Consider the following 20,575-nt stretch of genomic DNA (forward strand, 5'->3'; position numbering starts at 1 on the left):
CAATACCTCCCTTCAGAGTAGCTAAAGTGCATCTGGTTCTTAAGTACTTGAATAACTCAGGAAGTCAGTTATGGGTTCAGGCCAGCTTCTCCTTATCTGGTAGATATTTAACAGGACATCAGAATCCACCTGGATGCTCAGACCCATGGAAATAGGGATTGATCCCTGTAGGTCCAAGATACCTGGGTGGCGCATACATAGGGATAGCCCAATAGAATAAATCTATGCTTGACCTGGCCTCAAAGATAACTTACAGTCTCCGAATTCAGCATCCTACACCAGTCAATTAAGAGCTGCCAACTTAGTAGTGGACTTTCCTGGCATCTATCCAAGGAGCCACATGCCAGAATATTCTAGTGGTTCTTGCATTAATATGTATTTGCCTGCGTTGTTTTTGATTGCTCTAATCGGACTTGAAATGCATCCAAGAAGTTTCTTCAACTCAGAGACATTAATTCCTCAGTGTCCCCTCCCTCCAGGCTCTGTCTGAAGGCTTAATTGGCTATCTTATCTCCCTAGGTATGCGGAGACCAAAGCCAAGGGGCTGTTTTCCTGAGGGAATTTACGCTAATTCGGAGAGAGAGCTTTCACGAAGATTTCCTGTCTGACCTCTTGAATAGTCACAAAACTGAAGACCCGGTAGAGTGTCTCTTTTATTTATTCTTGGAAACACTGAAGTTCATTTGCCAATTCTGACTTGCGGCGGTGGTTGGTTGTAGCAAATGTGAAGAGGTTTGAAGGGTATTTTCTCATATCCATGACGAGAGGGAAGCAAAGTGATAGTGCAGTGGACAGACTGTGGGGGGCACCTTTCTACCCTCTCCTGGGTCTGGCCAGCTGCAAACCTTTTACTCAAGCATTAAAGTTTGTTTGGGGCAGCATGTGGAAGACTCACATGAAAATCACTGATGTTTTGCCAGCGAGTCTGAACAAGAAATGGTAATAGTTTAAATGAGTGAAGAAGAAAAAAGGAGATTTATATGTAAACTGTTTTATGAGTCAATGGAAATTCTGCCATCTTCCCATACTGGTTTCTTTGTGGATATTTTTACTTCAAAGTGTTAGTCATATTTATTTTATGGAAGTTTGTTTCTCTGGTGGTGGTTTTGAAAAAAACAAAAAATTGGAAGTCTCCAAAATGAGCTCTGAAATGAAAACAAGTAGCACAGTTGACTGGCGATGTCAAGAGTCAGGGTCCTCTCTACTTGCAAATCAAGCCGTAATTTGTCATCTGTACTTTATGGTGAGAATTGGGCAGATAACTTCTGAAAATTTTGAAAAGTTTTAGGTGTAGCTCTTCATGGTGGTGACTTTCTGCTCCGAAGTGCTCACACTGGAATTAGATGAGCCCAGTGGATTTCTTGTGCACTCAGAAAATAATGACTTAGAGGGGCACCTGGGTGGCTCGCCGATTGGTTGAGCATCTGCCTTTGGCTCAGGTCATGATCCCAGGGTCCTGGGATAGAATCCCACATCGGACTCCTTGCTCACAGGGAGACTACTTCTCCCTCTGCCTGCTGCTCCCTCTGCTTGTGCGCTCTCCCCCTCTCTCTCTGACAGATAAATAAATAAATCTTAAAAAAAAAAAAAAGAATGACTTTGAACATGTCCAAAGCAAACACACAAGTGGCTTTCTTTCTACCTCCTCTACCCTGCCTCCTACAGTCTCTCTCAAGAGGGTGTTTGGGGCACATTTATCTCATAAACTTCTCTTCTAGATACTGAATAATCAGTTTTCTTGGTGGCCACTGTCGGCCACCGCTTACCGTTTCTGTCATTTCCATCTTCTCTGTGACAGACGTTCACATTCTTCTCAAAGCTTGTGCCCCAGCATGGGCAAGAACTGTGGTAAATGTTCCCAAGGGTACTATAATTAATTTTCATAAGGTTTATATATATATACACACACACACGCACACACATACACATATACGTATATATATGTATATATTTCTCAGTAAGCTCAGAAAATGCAGAGCCTGCCTTTTAAACTTTTATTGTTTGCTCAAGGCTTATTTTGTATGATCTACGAGGGTACACACACATTGCCACCTAAGTTTTATTACTTCTCTCTCAGAACATTATCTTGTAATTATATTTTAATTTTGTCCCACTTGATGTTATGCAAAATCTGAAATATGTTAGCTCACTTTGGATTTGGTTTATGAAAAGCCCTGGTAAGTACTGCTACATGGATACCATACGCAAACCTTATAAGCAAGTCTAATTATTACATAATTTACACCATAAAGGAAATTGAATAATATGAACTAATTATGAACATAATGGAATTGTCATAGTGGTGCCACTAAAAACAATTTTTGTCACTTGGCAAGCTCTGAGGGGTGTCACGAACATTATTGTTACATACTATTACATTGATTTACATCATAATGAAAGCTGTTCATGCTGCGGAGTTTTCTCAAACCCACTGAGGTCATAAGTAATTGAGAGGGTAGAAGATTTAACCTGAAAGAAGAATTACCTACCAGCACAAAAAGTCAGAACTGGGGTTGTACAAGAAAATGGGAGGGAAGAGAAAAGATCAAAGCTTCCTGAAACCAGAAGCTAATCCAGTTTCCTAATAAATTTGTGAAATTCTAACAGTTTCTTTGGAAGGTATGTCTCTCTATCTGAGGACTCCTTTTGGCTCATAGGATATAAAACTTTTAAAGTGTAACTTTATGTTCTAAATAGGCATTAAAAGATGAATCACCACACTCTCCGTGTTTGTCTAAGGGGAAGAGTTCAAACATGAATTGTTACTTGTATCAATAGCCAGAACACTGAAACTCCTTTTGTGGCCCCCATGTATGAGATTCTACTACATCATGTGGAGGCTCTAAAGCAGAATGGGAGAATCATCAATGAGAAGACTTCCTGGTATAGGTCACAAAAACCACTTCACAAAGGCGAGTAGGTGAGAGGAAAAATGGTTGAGCCATTATCTGTTTGTCCAATTCTATCTGCTTACAAGTAAGTCTTCCTTAGTAGCCCAGTGACAGTCATGCTCATATTTCACTGCTCCTACCGGATTAGCAGCTCTGCTCCTTGAGATCGGGATTCATGCTCACTCTCACCTCCCTAGAACCCACCCCTGCACTTGCATATGATGAATGCCCAGTTGTGTTAAGTGTTGATGGAGAAAACCCACCATGACTATTCTCTATTGCCCTGTTGTTAGCATTTTTATATTGAAAACATGGTGAGACTTCCATCACAGGCTATGCATGAAAAGGGCCTTATAAATGTGAAAATCCGGGGCGCCTGGGTGGCTCAGTTGGTTAATTGTCCAACTCTTGATTTCAATTCAGGTCATGATCTCAGGGTCCTGGGATCGAGCCCTGAGTCAGGCTCTGTGCTCAGTATGGAATCTGTTTGTCCCCTCCCCCTGCTCTCTCTCTCGTTATCTCTAAAATAAGTAAGAAATAAAATCTTAAAAAAAAAAATAAATGTGAAAATCCTTCTAAATGCAAAGTATTCTTGTCAAAATGGCATGAATGACTTCAGTTTTTAATGTGGTGATGAAAGAACATTTGGGATTATCTTCCATGATGCTCTTTCAAGCCAGTATATAGGTTTATAATAAAGAATATGAATGCAGGGGGATTGAAAACTTATAGTTGTGGAAGTAACAAATTTATCCCCAATATGTTTAACATTTTGGACAGAAGTGGCATTAAGTATAAGAAACACCTTGTCACACTGTTGGGTAAAATTATTGCTATCCTCATTTTAAGTCTTTAATTTTTTTTCTCCCATGCCCTTTCTTTATTCTTTCAAATAATTTTTGAAAACCAGAACAGCCTGACTTAACTGATTTGTGGAACTCTTTTGCCTAAAAGCTTATTTTGGTCATTTTTGACCTTAAAGTGACACTTCCTCAACTAAGGCCTTTTGGCACAAATTGCCTTTTACATTGCATTAGGAAAACTTTCTAGTTAGCTTTCTCTCCGAGGGCTAATTCCACTGCCCACACTTCGAAAAGCAGTGTAAATGAGCCATTTGTCTACAATCTACAGCAGGGCCACTAAACTTCTAATCCTTGTCTGAAACTCTGCATGTAGGTGATTTGCACTGTTTGCAGAAATAGGATGTTTGTCAAAATCTGTTACTCATTATTGGAATAGTCGAAAAACAGGTCATGTTGGCTTTGGTTGTCAGCTGGATACAAAATTAGGATGATAATTAACATGAAATTCACTACAAAATGAGATTTCCTTCAGTATGTAATTTAGTGCAAACCTCATCTGCTTGTAGCTTTGTGGTTCACAAAGCAGTTATTTAAGCCACTCTTTTACCGTCATAGAAAATGAAAGTCATTAAGTAATTTCTTATTTAATAATAATTTATTATAAAATAAATCATAAGTTATTGCAGTCGAGGGTAGAGTGTTCCTTTAATGATTGGGAAAATAGAGGAGAGCTGTCAGGAGGGGATCCTCAAAAAGGCCTATTTTTTAATAATCAAGTGTGAAAAGGGAGTTTTTTTTAAGGTCAAGTCAGTAATTCTCTGAAGCTCAACTGAAATAAAAAATGCAATTGATTAAAAATGGTTCTGCTTTAAAGTAAATTATTTTTTTCTTCCTCAGTTGGGGTAGGGGAACTGGTGGGGACAAGTATTATTTCTATGAACTGAAAAATGAGTTCAACCAACACATAAACACATAAAATGGAATATAACCATTTCCATATGTTCTCAAGGTGTTCACCAACCTCCTCCCCAACCTGCCAAGGGAGAGGAAACAGTGGGATTTAACTGCTAACATCTGAAGATAATAACTTAATTTGCTTAATTGTACTTCTAACCCCCTACTATTTTTTTTTAATTTTTAAAAAATTTTTTATTGTTATGTTAATCCCCATACATCACATCATTAGTTTTTGATGTAGTGTCCATGATTCAATGTTTGCATATAACACCCAGTGCTCCATGCAGAACGTGCCCTCTTTAATACCCATCACCAGGCTGACCCATCGCCCCACTCCCTCCCCTCTGAGGGGTGTCACGAACATTATTGTTACATACTATTACATTTTTCAGAGTCCATCGTCTCTCATGGTTCGTCTCCCCCTCTGATTTCCCCCCCTTCATTCTTCCCCTCCTGCTATCTTCTTCTTCTTCTTCTTCTTCTTCTTTTTTTTTTTATTTATTTATTTGAGACAGAGAGAATGAGAGAGACAGAGAGCACATGAGAGGGGGGAGGGTCAGAGGGAGAAGCAGACTCCCTGCCGAGCAGGGAGCCCGATGCGGGACTCGATCCTGGGACTCCGGGATCATGACCTGAGCCGAAGGCAGTCGCTTAACCAACTGAGCCACCCAGGCGCCCTTCTTTTTTTTTTTTAACATATAATGTATTATTTGTTTCAGAGGTACAGGTCTGTGATTCAACAGTCTTGCACAATTCACAGCGCTTACCAGAGCACATACCCTCCCCAGTGTCTATCACCCAGTCACCTCATCCCTCCCACCCCACCCCCCACTCCAGCAACCCTCAGTTTGTTTCCTGAGATTAAGAATTCCTCATATCAGTGAGGTCATAGCGGTATGTGCACCCCGATGTTTATAGCAGTAATGTCCGGCTACTATTTTTTGAGTACTTAGTGGACTTAAAACACAAGGAAATAGCCATGTGTCAAGAGCATTTAAGTTACTGAATGTGAGCAATGACTCACTTTGTTGACCTCTCACTAGCATCTTCCTACCTACACTGATTCCGCACCCTCTAGACAGAGTTGTCTTTTCCCAAAACTGCAGTTGGATCTATCTGTCCCCCTCTCAATGTTTGTGGAATAAGGAGAAGCAGGAATTAACTTTTAATTGCAGACACACACACTCAAAGTGGCACACAGCTTCATAAAGCCTTATTGATTAGTGACCAGTGCGTTTTTTCTTACCTGATTTTACGCGGGGAAGAAATGTGCCGTGATATTGAAGGAGCCAGGTATTTTAAAAGTGGAAGTGCGTTCCAATTCAATCTGTAATTTTTGCAGCATGCTTATAGGTGTAACTTGAATTGGCTATTCTGTGGGAAAATATACTGAGACAGGAAGACTAAATTTGGTTTCTAGTACATTTGCTACTTCAAGTTATATAATATGAGATCACCGAGAAAAAATCAGAACACCCTACAAAGTATATATAATATGTCACCCTGTGAGGGTTTTAAATATTTTATTTGCCTATGTTTGCAAGACTTATCTAATGCATCCTGACTCTACCGGTCATGAACTATTGAAAAAAAAATACTTTAACTTCAGCATATGAATATTTTATATAACTTCACATTTTCTGGTTATTGTTTGGTATTCTAAACTAGTACTCTACATCATTTCTATATTTCTGTGAAGGCAGAGGAAGCTTGGGGAAGGCCACATATGCATCAAGCACTTTAAGGAGTTTATACAAATTTCTCAGAACAACTTAAGATAGGCAATAATAGCTCCATTTAGCAGTAGTAATGACCAATTGGAAATGTAATTTTTGAAAGATACCACTCATAATTGTAATAAAACTATAAGAACAGGGGCACCTGGGTGGCTCAGTAGGTTAAGCGTCTGCCTTAGGCTCAGGTCATGATCCCAGGGTCCTGGGATCGAGTCCCACCTAGGGCTCCCTGCTCAGTGGGAAGCCTGCTTCTCCCTCTCCCTCTGCCTGCTCCCCCTGCTTATGCTCTCTCTCTCTCAAATAAATAAATAAAGTCTTAAAAAAAAAACTATAAGAACAAAAGTCTGAAAAAGATAAAAACCTGAATGGAATATCAGTGAATGACTCAAAGATGAACAGTTTACTAATGGCATGTTAATACTCATTAAAGATCTATTTTCAATGATACTAGTCATCAGGGATTTACAAATTAAAACAACAAAAATACAGCATTTGATGCCTATCATATTGGCAAAAAATGAAAAGAACTGACAAAGGCAGTATCAGCAAGGAAGAAAGTAGTAAGAAACACTTCTATATTGCTGTTGGAGTACAAATCCATAGAGCCACTTTAAAGAGCAACTTGAGTATATGCATATTCTAAATCCCACCAATTTCACTTTAGAAATCTACCCTAGAGAAACACTTACACAGATGTTCAAGGAAGTATTGAATGTTATAGCCTAAAATTGAAAGAAAACCTTAAATATTCATTAGAAGGTAAATGGATGAACTACTTGTGGTTTATTCATAAAATAAAACACTATAGAAGCAGTTAAAATAAATAATGAGATCTATGTGCATTGGGTCAATCTCAAAAATATAATGTTGAGGGGAAATGATACTCCTTTATAATATACAATTTATATTAATTTTAGTATCACATAAATATTTATTAGATAATGTTTAGAGAAAATGATTATGTATAAAAACAAGGGTGGGAAAAATTTGCTCCAACTTTGTAATGTTGGTTACTCTCTGCATAGGGAGAAAAGAAGGGGATCAGGTTGGGAGCATGTGCGTGGTACACTTTAACCATATCTATAATATTTTATTTTTCAAAAGAGAACATGATAAGATATTAGTGTATGTTTAAATGGCTAGTGGTTGCAACAAAGTTTATTATGTCCTGCACTTTTTATGATTGGAATATTTTTAAATACATGCATAATAAAACCTTCAGGATAATGTCTGGCAAAAATCAGCACAAAATGAATCCTGTTTTTATTAGCAGTGGTTGAACTGGCAAGTCATTGAAACATAATGTGACAAAGCTCAGTGCCCAAGATTTAACATATACACCATTCACATTTTTGCCTTACAGTATAATTAAGGAGTAGTCAAATGTATGACAACAGAATACAAGATCATGGGACCTCCTATCAGTTCATGAACTGCAACTCTAGTAAATAATGTCAGGATGATGAATCTCAGTATTTAAGAAGAGGGACTACTTCTTTACACTTGACCTTTGGAATTAACTGAAAAAAACCATTATCCTTGGGGGGAAAGTTTTTTTTTTTCTGTTTCAATTTCTAATTTCCTTACAGCTTATACAGTTCCTATCTGTTGTTTATGAGATAACCACCATTTGCTAGGATTCTGTCATTTACTCCAAACAACAAATAGATATCAAGATCAATTATCTAAAAGACACTGGAAGTAATAAAATGTGAAGCATTATAAACCCCAACTCTCATGCAAGCAGATTTTTAAGACCAAACAACCTCTCAAATAAAACATAATTCTGTTAAAAAAATTTAACTTTAGTTAGAAATATATAAGTAATATGTGTGAATTTGAGGACTCTGTTCGAGTACATTTTCAGGTTTCACACTGTGAGATCCTTCCCAAAGAAACTTGTCAGTATTAAATAAATTCTTCCTCATTCACTCCAATGTTGTTCCTTTAAAAGAGCATTCAAATTCCTGAGATAGTCTCCACTTCCAGGTATCCGAAAGTAAGCCAGAGTACTTTGAAATGAATATCGAATATCTTAAGCAAAAGTTATAAATGTGAGGAGCTGACTCCTTGCTGCTTTACTTTGGAACTTCGCTAATAAGCATAAACTAACTAAGGACTGTGATTTAAATAGCTCCGCAGAAAATCACTTGGGGCACCAAAGAATAATTTATTGCTTCCTTAATATAAAGAGCTAATTCATCTCATGAAAAGACAACTTTCAAAGGAGTTCCTTAGCAGCTTCCAAGGTAGTGCTCAAACTGTCAGCCTGTATGAGGGGTTTCAATGCCTGTCTCTAACAGACCATTGATGACCTACTCGTGTGTGGATGTGCTGTCCATCAGTAGTCGAAGGCAGCTAGAGGGGGTTAGTGGCCGGCTCCACCAGCAGCTGGACAGGGTCACTTGGCACCAGACATCTGCGTAGGGAGGTGCTGAGTAGAATCGGAGAGGTCAGAGGACAGCCTAATGGAATCTTGTAACTGAGAGTCCAAATTCTGTCACTTGAATTTAAGAAAATATGACAGAATACTGTGGGTTGTGGGCAGGGGCAAAATGACCCTTTGATGCCGCACATCCTCTCAGAGTTTATATACTCTTGTAATTGGATAGACATGATTTTTTTTAAGTAGGTGCTATTGCAGAGTAGGTAGAAATTTGGGCCTTTACACTGAGATTATAACAGGGTTGACCAAGTGAAGCAAAACATTAAAAGGGCATTATTTACTGCATGATATTATTGAATAGATATGATGTCTAAATGTTGATTTTAAAATTCTGTATACCATTTTACCTTTGTTAGTAGTGACTTTTAAGTAAGAAGAAGGTCATGGTCATGTTTTTGTTTGGCTCAAAAAATAACAGCATTATTGCTCAATGAAAAGTTTTGAAAGGAGCACATTTTAGTTTTCCTTTGTGTTACTTTATTAAGTTTGATTTCAACTTGATATTGACAAAGAGCAAAAGGAATGCTAAAAAAAATAAAGATCTCTTATTTATATTACTTAAATATACCCATGTAACTCCTGCTAAGTGAAAAGATCTTTATCTGCAATTAAATTATTTTACCAAAACTAAAAATGTGGGCTTTGATGTAAAAGTGTCACTTACAAAGCCTAAAAACTGAGGAAGGTTTGTGTTGTTGGGTTGAGGCTTAATTTCCAAATGGCTGAGACTTGAGGCAAGTCATAGATCTTCCTGAACCTCGTTTTCCTGACCTTTAAGGTAAAATATACTCTGGATAGTTTTGCTGCTCTAGAATACTGTGTTTCAAAGTAGATATTTAATGGAAACTTCAAATTCCTTACAGTTGCTTTTTGGTGATATTTTCAAATTCTTACAGTTGTTTTTGGTGATTTTTTTGATTACCACTCCAATTATCTTTTATGTCAGAACGAGTTTTGTGTTTCTAGAGTCAGGTCTTCCTACCTATAATAGATTCATCTTCCTTCCCAGTTGTCCACAAATACCCAAGGTCTGCCGGTGCATTCTACATGTACCTTTACCAACATAATATTTCAAAAGCTCCACTTTGCCCTTCATGTAATGAGTACTTATATGTCAAAGCCAATTATATGTTTCAGGAAAGTTGAGTTCCTCAAACACAGTTTAATGACACAACCTCTTAGTGTGTTCCCTACTTAACTTTAACTTTGTTTCTGGCAACATCCATTTAAGATTTTCTTCACTGCAGCTTGCTGAGACCACACTTTGTTGCCATATGCAACTATCAGCTCAGTGCTTTGCTCATAGAGCCTCTTCTGCCTGGTATGTCCTTTTTCCCCTCTTCTCTAGACCTTTCTTTAGTAACCCAACTCAAGTCTCACTTGCTCCAGGAAGCTGGCTCTCAGGATGGGCTTGTGTCTCTAAATACCTACAGCATTCACGATCTCAGGCTGACCAGAGGACCCTACACAGATGTGGAGAGTCCTTGGCTCAGGCCTCAGGACAGTCCATTGTCAGGATCTTAATCTGCAGGAATGATCTGCCCAGAGGGGAATATTAGCACAAGTCTAGGAAAAGAAGCAGAAAATCGTGAAATCTCAGTGGATAAAGTATGGTGGAGGGACAGTGGGAAGGGGAAAGGCAAGTGGAAGTTTGGCTAGAGGTGCAGTGGGGCACAAAGCAATCAAAAAATTCAGACTAGGAGTTAATTCTGGGATCCCATCCCAAGAATATTGTCCATTGGTTGTAGCATCCCTCCAACTTTGCATCTCCATTTATTTTTTCATACATATAGACCATCTGCCCTGCAAATCTTTTAAGCAAGGACTATGTTTTACAATACTTGGTTTGCCCAGCACACAGAATAGAATCTAAAGTGGAGTAATAATAATAATGACATAATGATAATAAAAATAACGATAATGAGAATACCATCATTTATTGTCTACGCCTTCTCTACCAGGTGCTGTCCAAAGCACTTTGCATACGTACCTCATTAATCTTTGGAAGAGAGTGCTATCCCCTCCTAACAGGTGAAGAAATGAAAAAGAAAAGTAACTTTCTCAAGGTCACAAAACTGATTTGTCACTTTAATGATGAAAGTAATACACATTTAAAGAATACAGATTCATCTCAACAACTATTTACTGAGCACCTGCTCTATTTAACATACTAGTCTAGGTGCTACCAGGGAACATAAAGGTGAGTTAAGCAGTCCTTACTCTCTAGGAGTTGACACTATCAACGCTTTAATTCTAACTGTTGAAATGTTTTTGTTTTGGGGGAAGATCATCAGGGTAATGGCAGAGCAGTTATGAATATCATTTTAGAATACCTCATCCCTTAAAGAAGATGTGGTATATATATACAATGGACTATTATGCAGCCATCAAAAGGAATGAGATCTTGCCATTTGCAACGACATGGATGAAACTGGAGGGTATTATGTTGAGTGAAATAAGTCAAAAAGAGAAATACATGTCTCATATGACCTCACTGATATGAGGAATTCTTAATCGCAGGAAACAAACTGAGGGTTGCTGGAGTGGGGGGTGGGGTGGGAGGGATGGGGTGACTGGGTGATGGACACTGGGGAGGGTATGTGCTCTGGTAAGCACTGTGAATTGTGCAAGACTGTTGACTCTCAGATCTGTACCTCTGAAACAAATAATGCAATATATGTTAAGGAAAAAAAAAAAGAAGAAGAAGATAGCAGGAGGGGAAGAATGAAGGGGGGGAAATTGGAGGGGTAGACGAACCATGAGAGACGATGGACTCTGAGAAACAAACTGAGGGTTCTAGAGGGGAGAGGGGTGGGAGGATGGGTTAGCCTGGTGGTGGGTATTGAGGAGGGCACATTCTGCATGGAGCACTGGGTGTTATGTACAAACAATGAATCATGGAACACTACATCTAGAACTAATGATGTAATGTATGGGGATTAACATAAGAATAAAAAAAAAAGAATACCTCATCCTTTTAATAGGAAAGTCTTCAGAAATAGCACTTGATTTATTTTGCCTTTTTTTTTTTTAAAGGGTTGGACTTGATTATATATGAAACAGGTTCAAAGGAGCTGCTGAACACACTAAATTTCAGGTGGACTTTATTTTAGTTTGAATTAGATTCCCTTGTAGAGTTATTGCTTTGCACACTCCATTGCTCTTTAATGGCTTTGAGTGGATGGATGTTCAGATGGCTGCTTGCCTCCAGTTTGAAAGTACAATTTAAGTAGATTGGTTTGAAAGTATGACCCGTTACCGTTGCTGGTTGGTGTTCCAGATTTCTACAGAGACAATCGATCTTCATGTATTACATATTAGCCTCACCGTATGAATGAGTGAGTGTGTGGAGAATATAGCTTCCAAGCTGTGTTAAATAAATTGCTGGAAATGATGGTGTTCTGTGCTGAACTCCAATTTGATAGAAATCTTAAGGGCAGAAAAAATGGTCTTAGCTTTTCAAGTGCCTTACCTTCTTGGCAACTCAAAATTGATGCCACCGATGGGAATTTGGCTAAAAGATCGTGTCATTTAATATATGATCCACTGCATGCGACTGGAATATCCCCAAATCGTGGTATAAGCATAGATACTTGTTTCTCTTCTATGTAAAAGAAATTTTCCAAGGATAGAAATTTCAGGGCCAGTATGAACAAAGGTGCTAGGGACCCAGGCTCATTCCATTTTCTCCTAAATCATCTTAGCTTCTGCCTCCTGTTCTTGAAGACACCTTGTGATCCAAAAATGGCTCCCAGAGCTCCAGCCACTCATATTCCAGGCAATAAGATGGAGAAAGGAATAGACAATAAGGTGCTAGTGGAGAAAAAGGTATATACCATCTGGCTCCCAAAGGCTTTTCCAGGAGCTGCTATTTCCTACTTCCTCTGAATAGCTCACTGGCATGAACTTAGCTGCATAGCCCTGCCTGGGGGCAGGGGACTCAGGGTCATGCAGTCTTCATACTGGGTGGCTATATACCTAGTTTAAGGAGGAAGGGAAAATAAATTTTGGAGTGAGAAGCCAGTGGTCTTTCCCCCAGCAATACACTAGGTGGGATGATAACGGAACTAAATCCCTGATTTATTCATTTTGCAGCAGCTTCAAGATTTGGGGCGGGGGTAATGAAATTGTTCTGGAATTAGCTAGTGGTGATGGTTGTATAGTATCCTAAGAGCCACTGAAGTGTCTACTTCAGAAGGGTGGATTTCGGGCGCCTGGGTGGCTCAGTCATTAAGCGTCTGCCTTCGGCTCAGGTCATGATCCCAGGATCCTGGGATCGAGCCCCACATCGGGCTCCCTGCTCGGTGGGAAGCCTGCTTCTCTCTCTCCCACTCCCCCTGCTTGTGTTCTGTCTCTCGCTGTGTCTCTCTATGTCAAATAAATAAATAAAATCTTTAAAACAAACAAACGAAAACCCAAAAAAACAAAATCAGTAGAATATATCTCCCGCAGTTGACTGGTAGACATCCAAGTGCAAATATTCTTTAGAAAATGGATATTTAAGTCTGCCATTTACAAGTAATTCTATCGAATTAAAGGCTAGGAATGGAAGTGGTCACAAGGGAAGAAAGTATAGAATAGAAAAGAACTTAAAATTGATGCTCTTGGGGCACCTGGGTGGCTCAGTCGTTAAGCGTCTGCCTTTGGCTCAGGTCATGATCCCGGGGTCCTGGGATCGAGTCCCACATCGGGCTCCCTGCTCAGCGGGAGCCTGCTTCTCCCTCTGCCACTCTCCCTGCTTGTGTTCCTGCTCTCGCTGTGTCTCTCTCTGTCAAATAAATAAATAAATAAAATCTTTAAAAAAAAAAAAAAAGAAGGGTGGATTTCATGGTATATGAGTCACATCTCAATTAAAAAAAAAAAAAAAAAACACAACTCTGTGGCCTGTAAAGTTTCAGTCTAAGAGGAATGGATACAGACGCAAAAATCCGTATTTCCCAGAGCGTAAGGAGGGTAGCTCCGAAGAAAGAGCAAAGGCTATGCCAGCATGGCTCAGTGGTTCTCTTTGACAGAAGGGGAACCGCCCCCCACACTGGCACCTTCTACCTGATGCTGGACTATAAGGGACATGCAGAACTGGTTGAACTTTGGACCAGCCAGTGGTGATGGTGACAGCAATGAGTATGGCAACAGCAAACACTGGTCTATCAGATAGTGGCTAAATGTGTCATATATGCAATAATTAAAAGGGTGAAAACTCCAGATAATATCAGGATGATCCGTATGGGAAAACTGAGGCACATCTTGGTTAACTAACCTGTCAAGGTCACACCGGTGGTACGTAGTAGAACCTGGTTTCAAATCCAATAGTCTGGCTCTACGGCTCATGCTCCTAACTGCTACAAAACCCTTCGAGGCCTTCTCCTACTGTCCAAAGGGATCCCTCCTATTTTAAGAGAGAAGTCCCCTTCTTTTATGGATTTTGTGATTTTTTATAATATATATTTAAAATTAAATTTGATTATAGTTATCCAAGGTATTTTATGAATTAGCACGGGATATCTTCTGTCTCAGGACTGCTTCATGCATTTTCATACTCAGTGCTCTCCTGAACTAATTGGGAATGTGAGGTCAATTATCAAGACACACACACACAGCTGAAGAAGGTGACCTACTAGACCAGGCTTGTTTTTAATTAGATATTTAAAGCACACATTTCCTTTGTCAAACCTAATGTGATTCAATAAGACAAATTTCTTTAATTTTTCTTTTCTTCCATATGATCCCATATGGTCCTTGTAAGTGTATGGCTTGCTTTTGAAAGGCAAAGCAGCTTTATAAAAAATCGAAGTTGTTTTCAGTTTTCTGACCATTTGGGGTCTGGATGTTTATTGTACTCTTATTTCTATAATTAAACAATGTATGAAAACCTGAAGAGTTTATTTTTGAGGCAGTTCAAAGCTTGGGCAGTCCCTACCTTGGAACAGAAATTCTCTCCTTCAAAATGTATGTACATGGAGCTCTTCTGTATGTAATCAGGGTACATTATACGTGCAATACATACTCAAACTTGGAGAAATTTACACATTTATAGAAGTCTAAATTTGACAGTTTCCTCTTTAGATGGGTGCTGCCTTATACCTATGATATAGGATGTTTTTGTGTACTTACAGAATATCTGATTCTACATCACCATTTTACTTTCTGCTAGCGCAAACATTAGGACAGAAATTGTCCAGATCTCTTTTTTAAAAAGATTTTATTTATGTATTTGTCAGAGAGAGAGAGAGAGAGAGAGAAACAGCACACAAGCAAGGGGAGCATCAGGCGGAGGGAGAAGCAGGCTCCCCGCTAAGCAGAGAGCCTGATACGGGACCCTATCCCAGGACCCTGGGCTCATGACCTGAGCCAAAGACAGACCCTTAACCAACTGAGCCACCCAATCATCCCTGTCTAAATCTCTTCATTGCAATATCAAAATCACACATAGGGACATGTGATCTCAATAGAAATATAGTGAAAGGATAGTTTTAATGGGAAGACAGTAAGAATCTTACCTGGCTTCTTAAAGCTTAGTGAATACCCATTATCTCCAAAGAAATAGAACCACTATTATACATTTTGAAAGCTATTTTTGAACATGTGTATTTCAGAATTTATAATTTTGCCTACTAAAATGTGAATGTGGTGGGTATAAATGGGACAGTCACACACTCAGGTTTGCAAAAGAGTGACTTTGGTTGCTTTTTGTAATCAAATTTCATTTTATTTTGTGTTTTATACCGCCCTCCACTACATTGGTCCTGATGTAGAAGGTAAATTTAGTACAAGTTGGTGATTTGGGTCCAGGATTATCTCTGTTGTCTGTGCCCATCACCTCACCCCCATTCTCTGGGAAGCATATACACAGGCCACTGCAGAAAAGAGGGGAAACGAGTGTGGTTGTAATCTGGCTCCTTACTCAAGGTCTTACTCATCCTACTTGTTCTTGGCATAGATGAGGTTTGTGGCCGCTCAAACGACTTGAGGTGAAGGGAAAGGCAGCTTAGATCTCCTGCCATTGCTGATCGAGCTCTGGATCCTTGCTACTAACTACCCTCCAAGAAGGAGCCTCATCTGTCAAATTCACTGTGAGAACTGCCCAGCCCTGTCCATCTCACCAAGCATTATCAGTGATGAACATTTTGGCCATCATGTCCTCTTTCTCTGACAATCCCTGAGACCCTCTGGAATCCATAGGGTATTTTAGATGCTACTCTAGATCTAAGGGACACCAGAATTGAGGGTGTGGACCTGAGAGTTTGGAGTGTCTTTCATTCCTAGATCCATTACCATTTCTATTCTGGCCACAGGGTGGCATGAGGACTTTTCTCTGAAGCCTGATATGCCCTTTCCACTGAGACAAAGTGGGCAATGTCTTTTCTAAGATCCCCAAACTTAAAAATTAAAGTGGGGGTACACGGTACCTTCTTTCCCAAGCAAGACTTTCTGGTGGTCAAGAAGGGCAGACAATTTCCAGACACGTCTGTCTTGAATTCTCTCCATACTCTACCTTCTTAGCTTCTATAGAAGGTTCTCATCATATGGAGTTAGTTGGAGGAAGGGTGCATGGGGAAAAAAATAATAAGCTAAATCATATCTACTATCAAATATTTGACTTTTAACCTGAGCATCAGCATTTGAATTTAGAACTCAGTAATTCCACACCTTTGTTCTCCAGCCTGGTCTGATAATCTCTCACTTGGGATTAATGGTGACCCTGTATCTTGTGGTGAAAATGAAGAAAAATCAATTAATATCTCAAATAATTATTCTACCACAATAACTTATGTGGAACACTCAGTAAACTATACAAAAATGAATAAGCCTGCCTTATTTACAGATTGGTTGATTTTGTGCATAATTTCATTGCCCCGGGTACAGTTTTAAAGACTCCTGTACTATGAAACTTTCTATTATTTTGAATTTGCACTATAGAATTACGTTTTACATAGCTGTAACCAGCACAAGCTAATTAAATACCTTGACTAGGTGGGAAAAAACAATTTAATTGTGATTTAAAATAAGAGATACTGTTTTTCAGATAGGATTTAGTCATAAACTTGCCCTGTTGCCTTGTGTTCCCAGGGGTGTCTACAACAGGGAGAGATTATTCATCATCCAATGAATAATTCCTCAATGTAATGGATGCTGGCAGAAGTGGCAGGCATTTGATATTCTTTGAACGAATTCTAAAGGTCATTCTACTTGCTACCTACGTTTCTTGCCCTCTGAATAACTGCTCAAAAGGAGTTTAAAGTCTAATAACAACTTTGGTTTAAAATAGTTATGCATGGGATGCCTGAGTGGTTCAGTCAGTTGAGCGTCTGACTTGATTGTGGCTTAGGTCATGATCTCAGGGTCATGAGATCGAGCCCCACATCAGGCTCTGTGTTGGGTGTGGAGCCTGCTTGAGATTCTCTCTCTCCCTCTCCCTCTGCCCCTCTTTTCTCTCCCCCCTCTAAAAAAATAGTTGCGCACACTAAAAATGATGCCAATGATCTCTACTTCATGGTACAAAAGAAGGTACAGAGATCTGACCTTTTAACCCGGAGGAAAAAGCTAATTTAAACAAGTTCCAGACTGCTGGGTATACTGGAAGTGGTAGCAATTTTGTTCAAGTTAATCTAAGATTGTTCAAGTATTTTCTACAGAGAACTTTCACATGGATTTTTTTTAATTACCAATAACAAAATATTCTATAGGCAGTCGAACAGCACAAGACTTCAGAGGCTAACCTTCCTGTTTTCCAGGAGTCACAGGAGAAGGAGGACATTCACTTTCACTTGGCCTCCTGTTAGGGGACTTTCACCACAGCAAATGCCTGGCCCTGACCTACTGTGGGGGTTAGGCAGTCTTTAGTAACTGAGCAGGAGTCAGACAGAAACAGACTCAGCCTACTCAGTAACAAACTGTTTTCATGTAATAATGACAGTGAACTGGCCAGCATTTTTACAACCTATCTTGAGAAGAAAGAATATAGGACGTAGCAGTGGTATTTCTTGAAAGTCACCATTTCCGGCTTGAGAACTCATCCATATATGTAAAAATCACATATTGAATAGCCGGGATGTCCAGAACATGCTCAAGATTCAGAAAGTAATTAAAATGGAAGTCATAAAAGTTGTTACAGTTAACTCACAACGGCCCTTCTGGCCTCTCATTATGGCTGTGTTACTTTAACTTTGCATTTGATTCCTAGTGGATTAACTGGTATTGCTATGGCTGACAGGTTCTAGGGTAGCCCCCATGACCCCCACCTCCTGGGTGTTTATGACCTCATATAATTCCTTTCCCTTGAGTTTGGGCAGGACCAGTGACTTGCTTCTGACCAACAGAATATGGCACATGTGACAGGATGTCATTCCTGTGATTATGTTACATACGACTCTATCTTACTAAAAGACTTGAGAGGTTTGCTCTCCTTCCTGTTGGGTTTGAAGAGACAAGCTACCGTGAGTCTTACAGACACAGAAGTGAATTCTTCTAACAACTTAAAAAGCTCTGAAGTGAACCCTTTCCCAAGTGAGCCTCCAGCTGAGAACCCAGCCCTGGTTGGCACTTTGTAGCCTTGCAGAAGACCCAGCTAAGCTATGCTCAGACCCCTGATGCATAGGAACCATGAGATAATAAATTTGTGTTGTGTGTAGCCTTTAATTTTGTGGTAGTTTGTTATGCAGCAAAACTATAAAAGAGAGTTTTTATACTTAAACTATAAAAGTATATATATATATTGCTACTTGACTGAGATATTGATAGGCAACAAGAGAAGAGACAACTGACAAGCAAGGAGACAAAAGATACGAGAACATTAAACTTACAAAATATAAGAACAAAAGATATGAGCCCTCCAAAATCACATTGCTGTCTGAACCAATATAGCATAGAAACTAGTAGCCTCATATACTGGTATAATCTCTAAATGGCATTCATAGTGTGGGCTGTGAGTCCACAAGCAACAGTGTATCATGTAAAATACATTCTGTTCGAGAAGGTAGAGATCTTGTAATACAGTGGTGAAACAAATTTCATAATCATTGACATAGCATTGGATGTGTTTGACCACGGATCCTGGAATTATTTGAGAATTTGATATTTATCCTAGGATTAATGCAAAGAGGTCAGAAAATAACAAAATACTTACAAAGAGTTACATGTGCTTTTCTCACAATATGATATGCCAGAATGCTCATAGAATATGAAGTGAGCATTTTAAGTTACAAATAAATACTTGAGCTTAAAATTCGAGTAGCACTTATTTCCATGTTGCCTGTGGACAGCGTGGCCTCTGTTTCTAAACTGGAATTAGAAACAATAAAGAATGCTGATTATGGTGGTGGACCACAGGTTGGTCTTCCCTTTGGCATATAGGATATGAGAGGGAGGGTTCCTTTGTCTATGGAAAGAGATAGTAAGGGAAAAAACAACTATCTAATACTTACTGATAAGGCCCTAACTTGAGGCATATTTATATAACCATGCCATAAATCCACTTGAGGTTTATTTTTCATGGTCTTCTCTACATCTCATGTGGCTTGGAGTAGGAAGAGGTGGTGTGAGTAAATGTTGGAAATGCCCTGGATTGTGCAGAAATTGGAGGCTGGTTCCAGCTCAAACACATAACAGTCATGTATCTATCTGGGATTTAGTGTAACCAGCTGTAAAATGGGGATAATAATCTCTGCATAAAAGTAGATTATATACCATCCACCCCTTTGACAGACTCTTTGTAGGAAAATTTTGTTGCAGTAATTTTGTAAATGGTGTCAATTAAAAAAGAAAGAAAGAAAGAAAGAAAGAAAGAAAGAAAGAAAGAAAGAAAGAAAAGAAAGAAAGAAAGAAAGAAAGAAAGAAAGAACCTGTCTAAAAGGTTTATGAAGCCCATAAGATGAAACGTTTTGAGAAGAATCTCTTTATATAATTTGGATGTGGGATTACATTTCAGTTTATAAAAGCACTTTTCATGGCAGATGATCATTTGATCTTCTTAGTTATCCTGGGAGGTAGGTATCATCAACATGTCATGTCAACAGTAATTCTTATTGCTTTGTAATGTGCGCATGTGCGTGCCCCCCCCAACATTATGGATTATTGAACGACAGTGTTGCCCAGTGTCCCATAACTGGTGAATGGTGGAACCAACACTGAGACCAGACTTTTTTTTTTTTATTATGTTATGTTAATCACCATACATTACATCATTAGTTTTTGATGTAGTGTTCCATGATTCATTGTTTGCGTATAACACCCAGTGCTCCATTCAGTACGTGCCCTCTTTAATACCCATCACCAGGCTAACCCATCCCCCCACCCCCATCCCCTCTAGAACCCTCAGTTTGTTTCTCAGAGTCCATAGTCTCTCATGGTTCATCTCCCCCTCCGATTTCCCCCTCTTCATTCCTCCCTTCCTGCTATCTTCTTCTTCTTCTTTTTTTTAAAACATATAGTGTATTATTTGTTTCAGAGGTACTGGTCTGTGATTCAACAGTCTTACACAATTCACAGCGCTCACCATAGCACATACCCTCCCCAGTGTCTATCACCCAGCCACCCCATCCCTCCCACCCTCTACCACTCCAGCAACACTTGGTTTGTTTCCTGAGATTTAGAATTCCTCATATCAGTGAGGTCATATGATACATGTCTTTCTCTGATTGACTTATTTCACTCAGCTTAATACCCTCTAGTTCCATCCACGTCATTGCAAATGGCAAGATTTCATTCCTTTTGATAGCTGCATAATATTCTATTGTATATATAAGC

General features: G+C 39.2%; 1 protein-coding gene across 1 annotated transcript in view; it reads left to right on the forward strand.

Annotated features, from left to right (window-relative positions):
* The window catches only part of ADAMTSL1 (ADAMTS like 1), a 939,419-nt gene that overhangs the window by 262,213 nt on the left and 656,631 nt on the right, over positions 1–20,575 (forward strand). The window contains exon 2 of the mRNA XM_064579938.1: positions 520–639. Coding sequence (XP_064436008.1) covers positions 520–639 — 120 coding nt within the window. The remainder of the gene's footprint in view (positions 1–519; positions 640–20,575) is intronic.

Source organism: Mirounga angustirostris, unplaced genomic scaffold, assembly GCF_029215605.1.
Source record: "Mirounga angustirostris isolate CCGP_5_RB_7025 unplaced genomic scaffold, mMirAng1.0.hap1 SCAF_15, whole genome shotgun sequence".
Lineage (NCBI taxonomy): Eukaryota > Metazoa > Chordata > Mammalia > Carnivora > Phocidae > Mirounga > Mirounga angustirostris.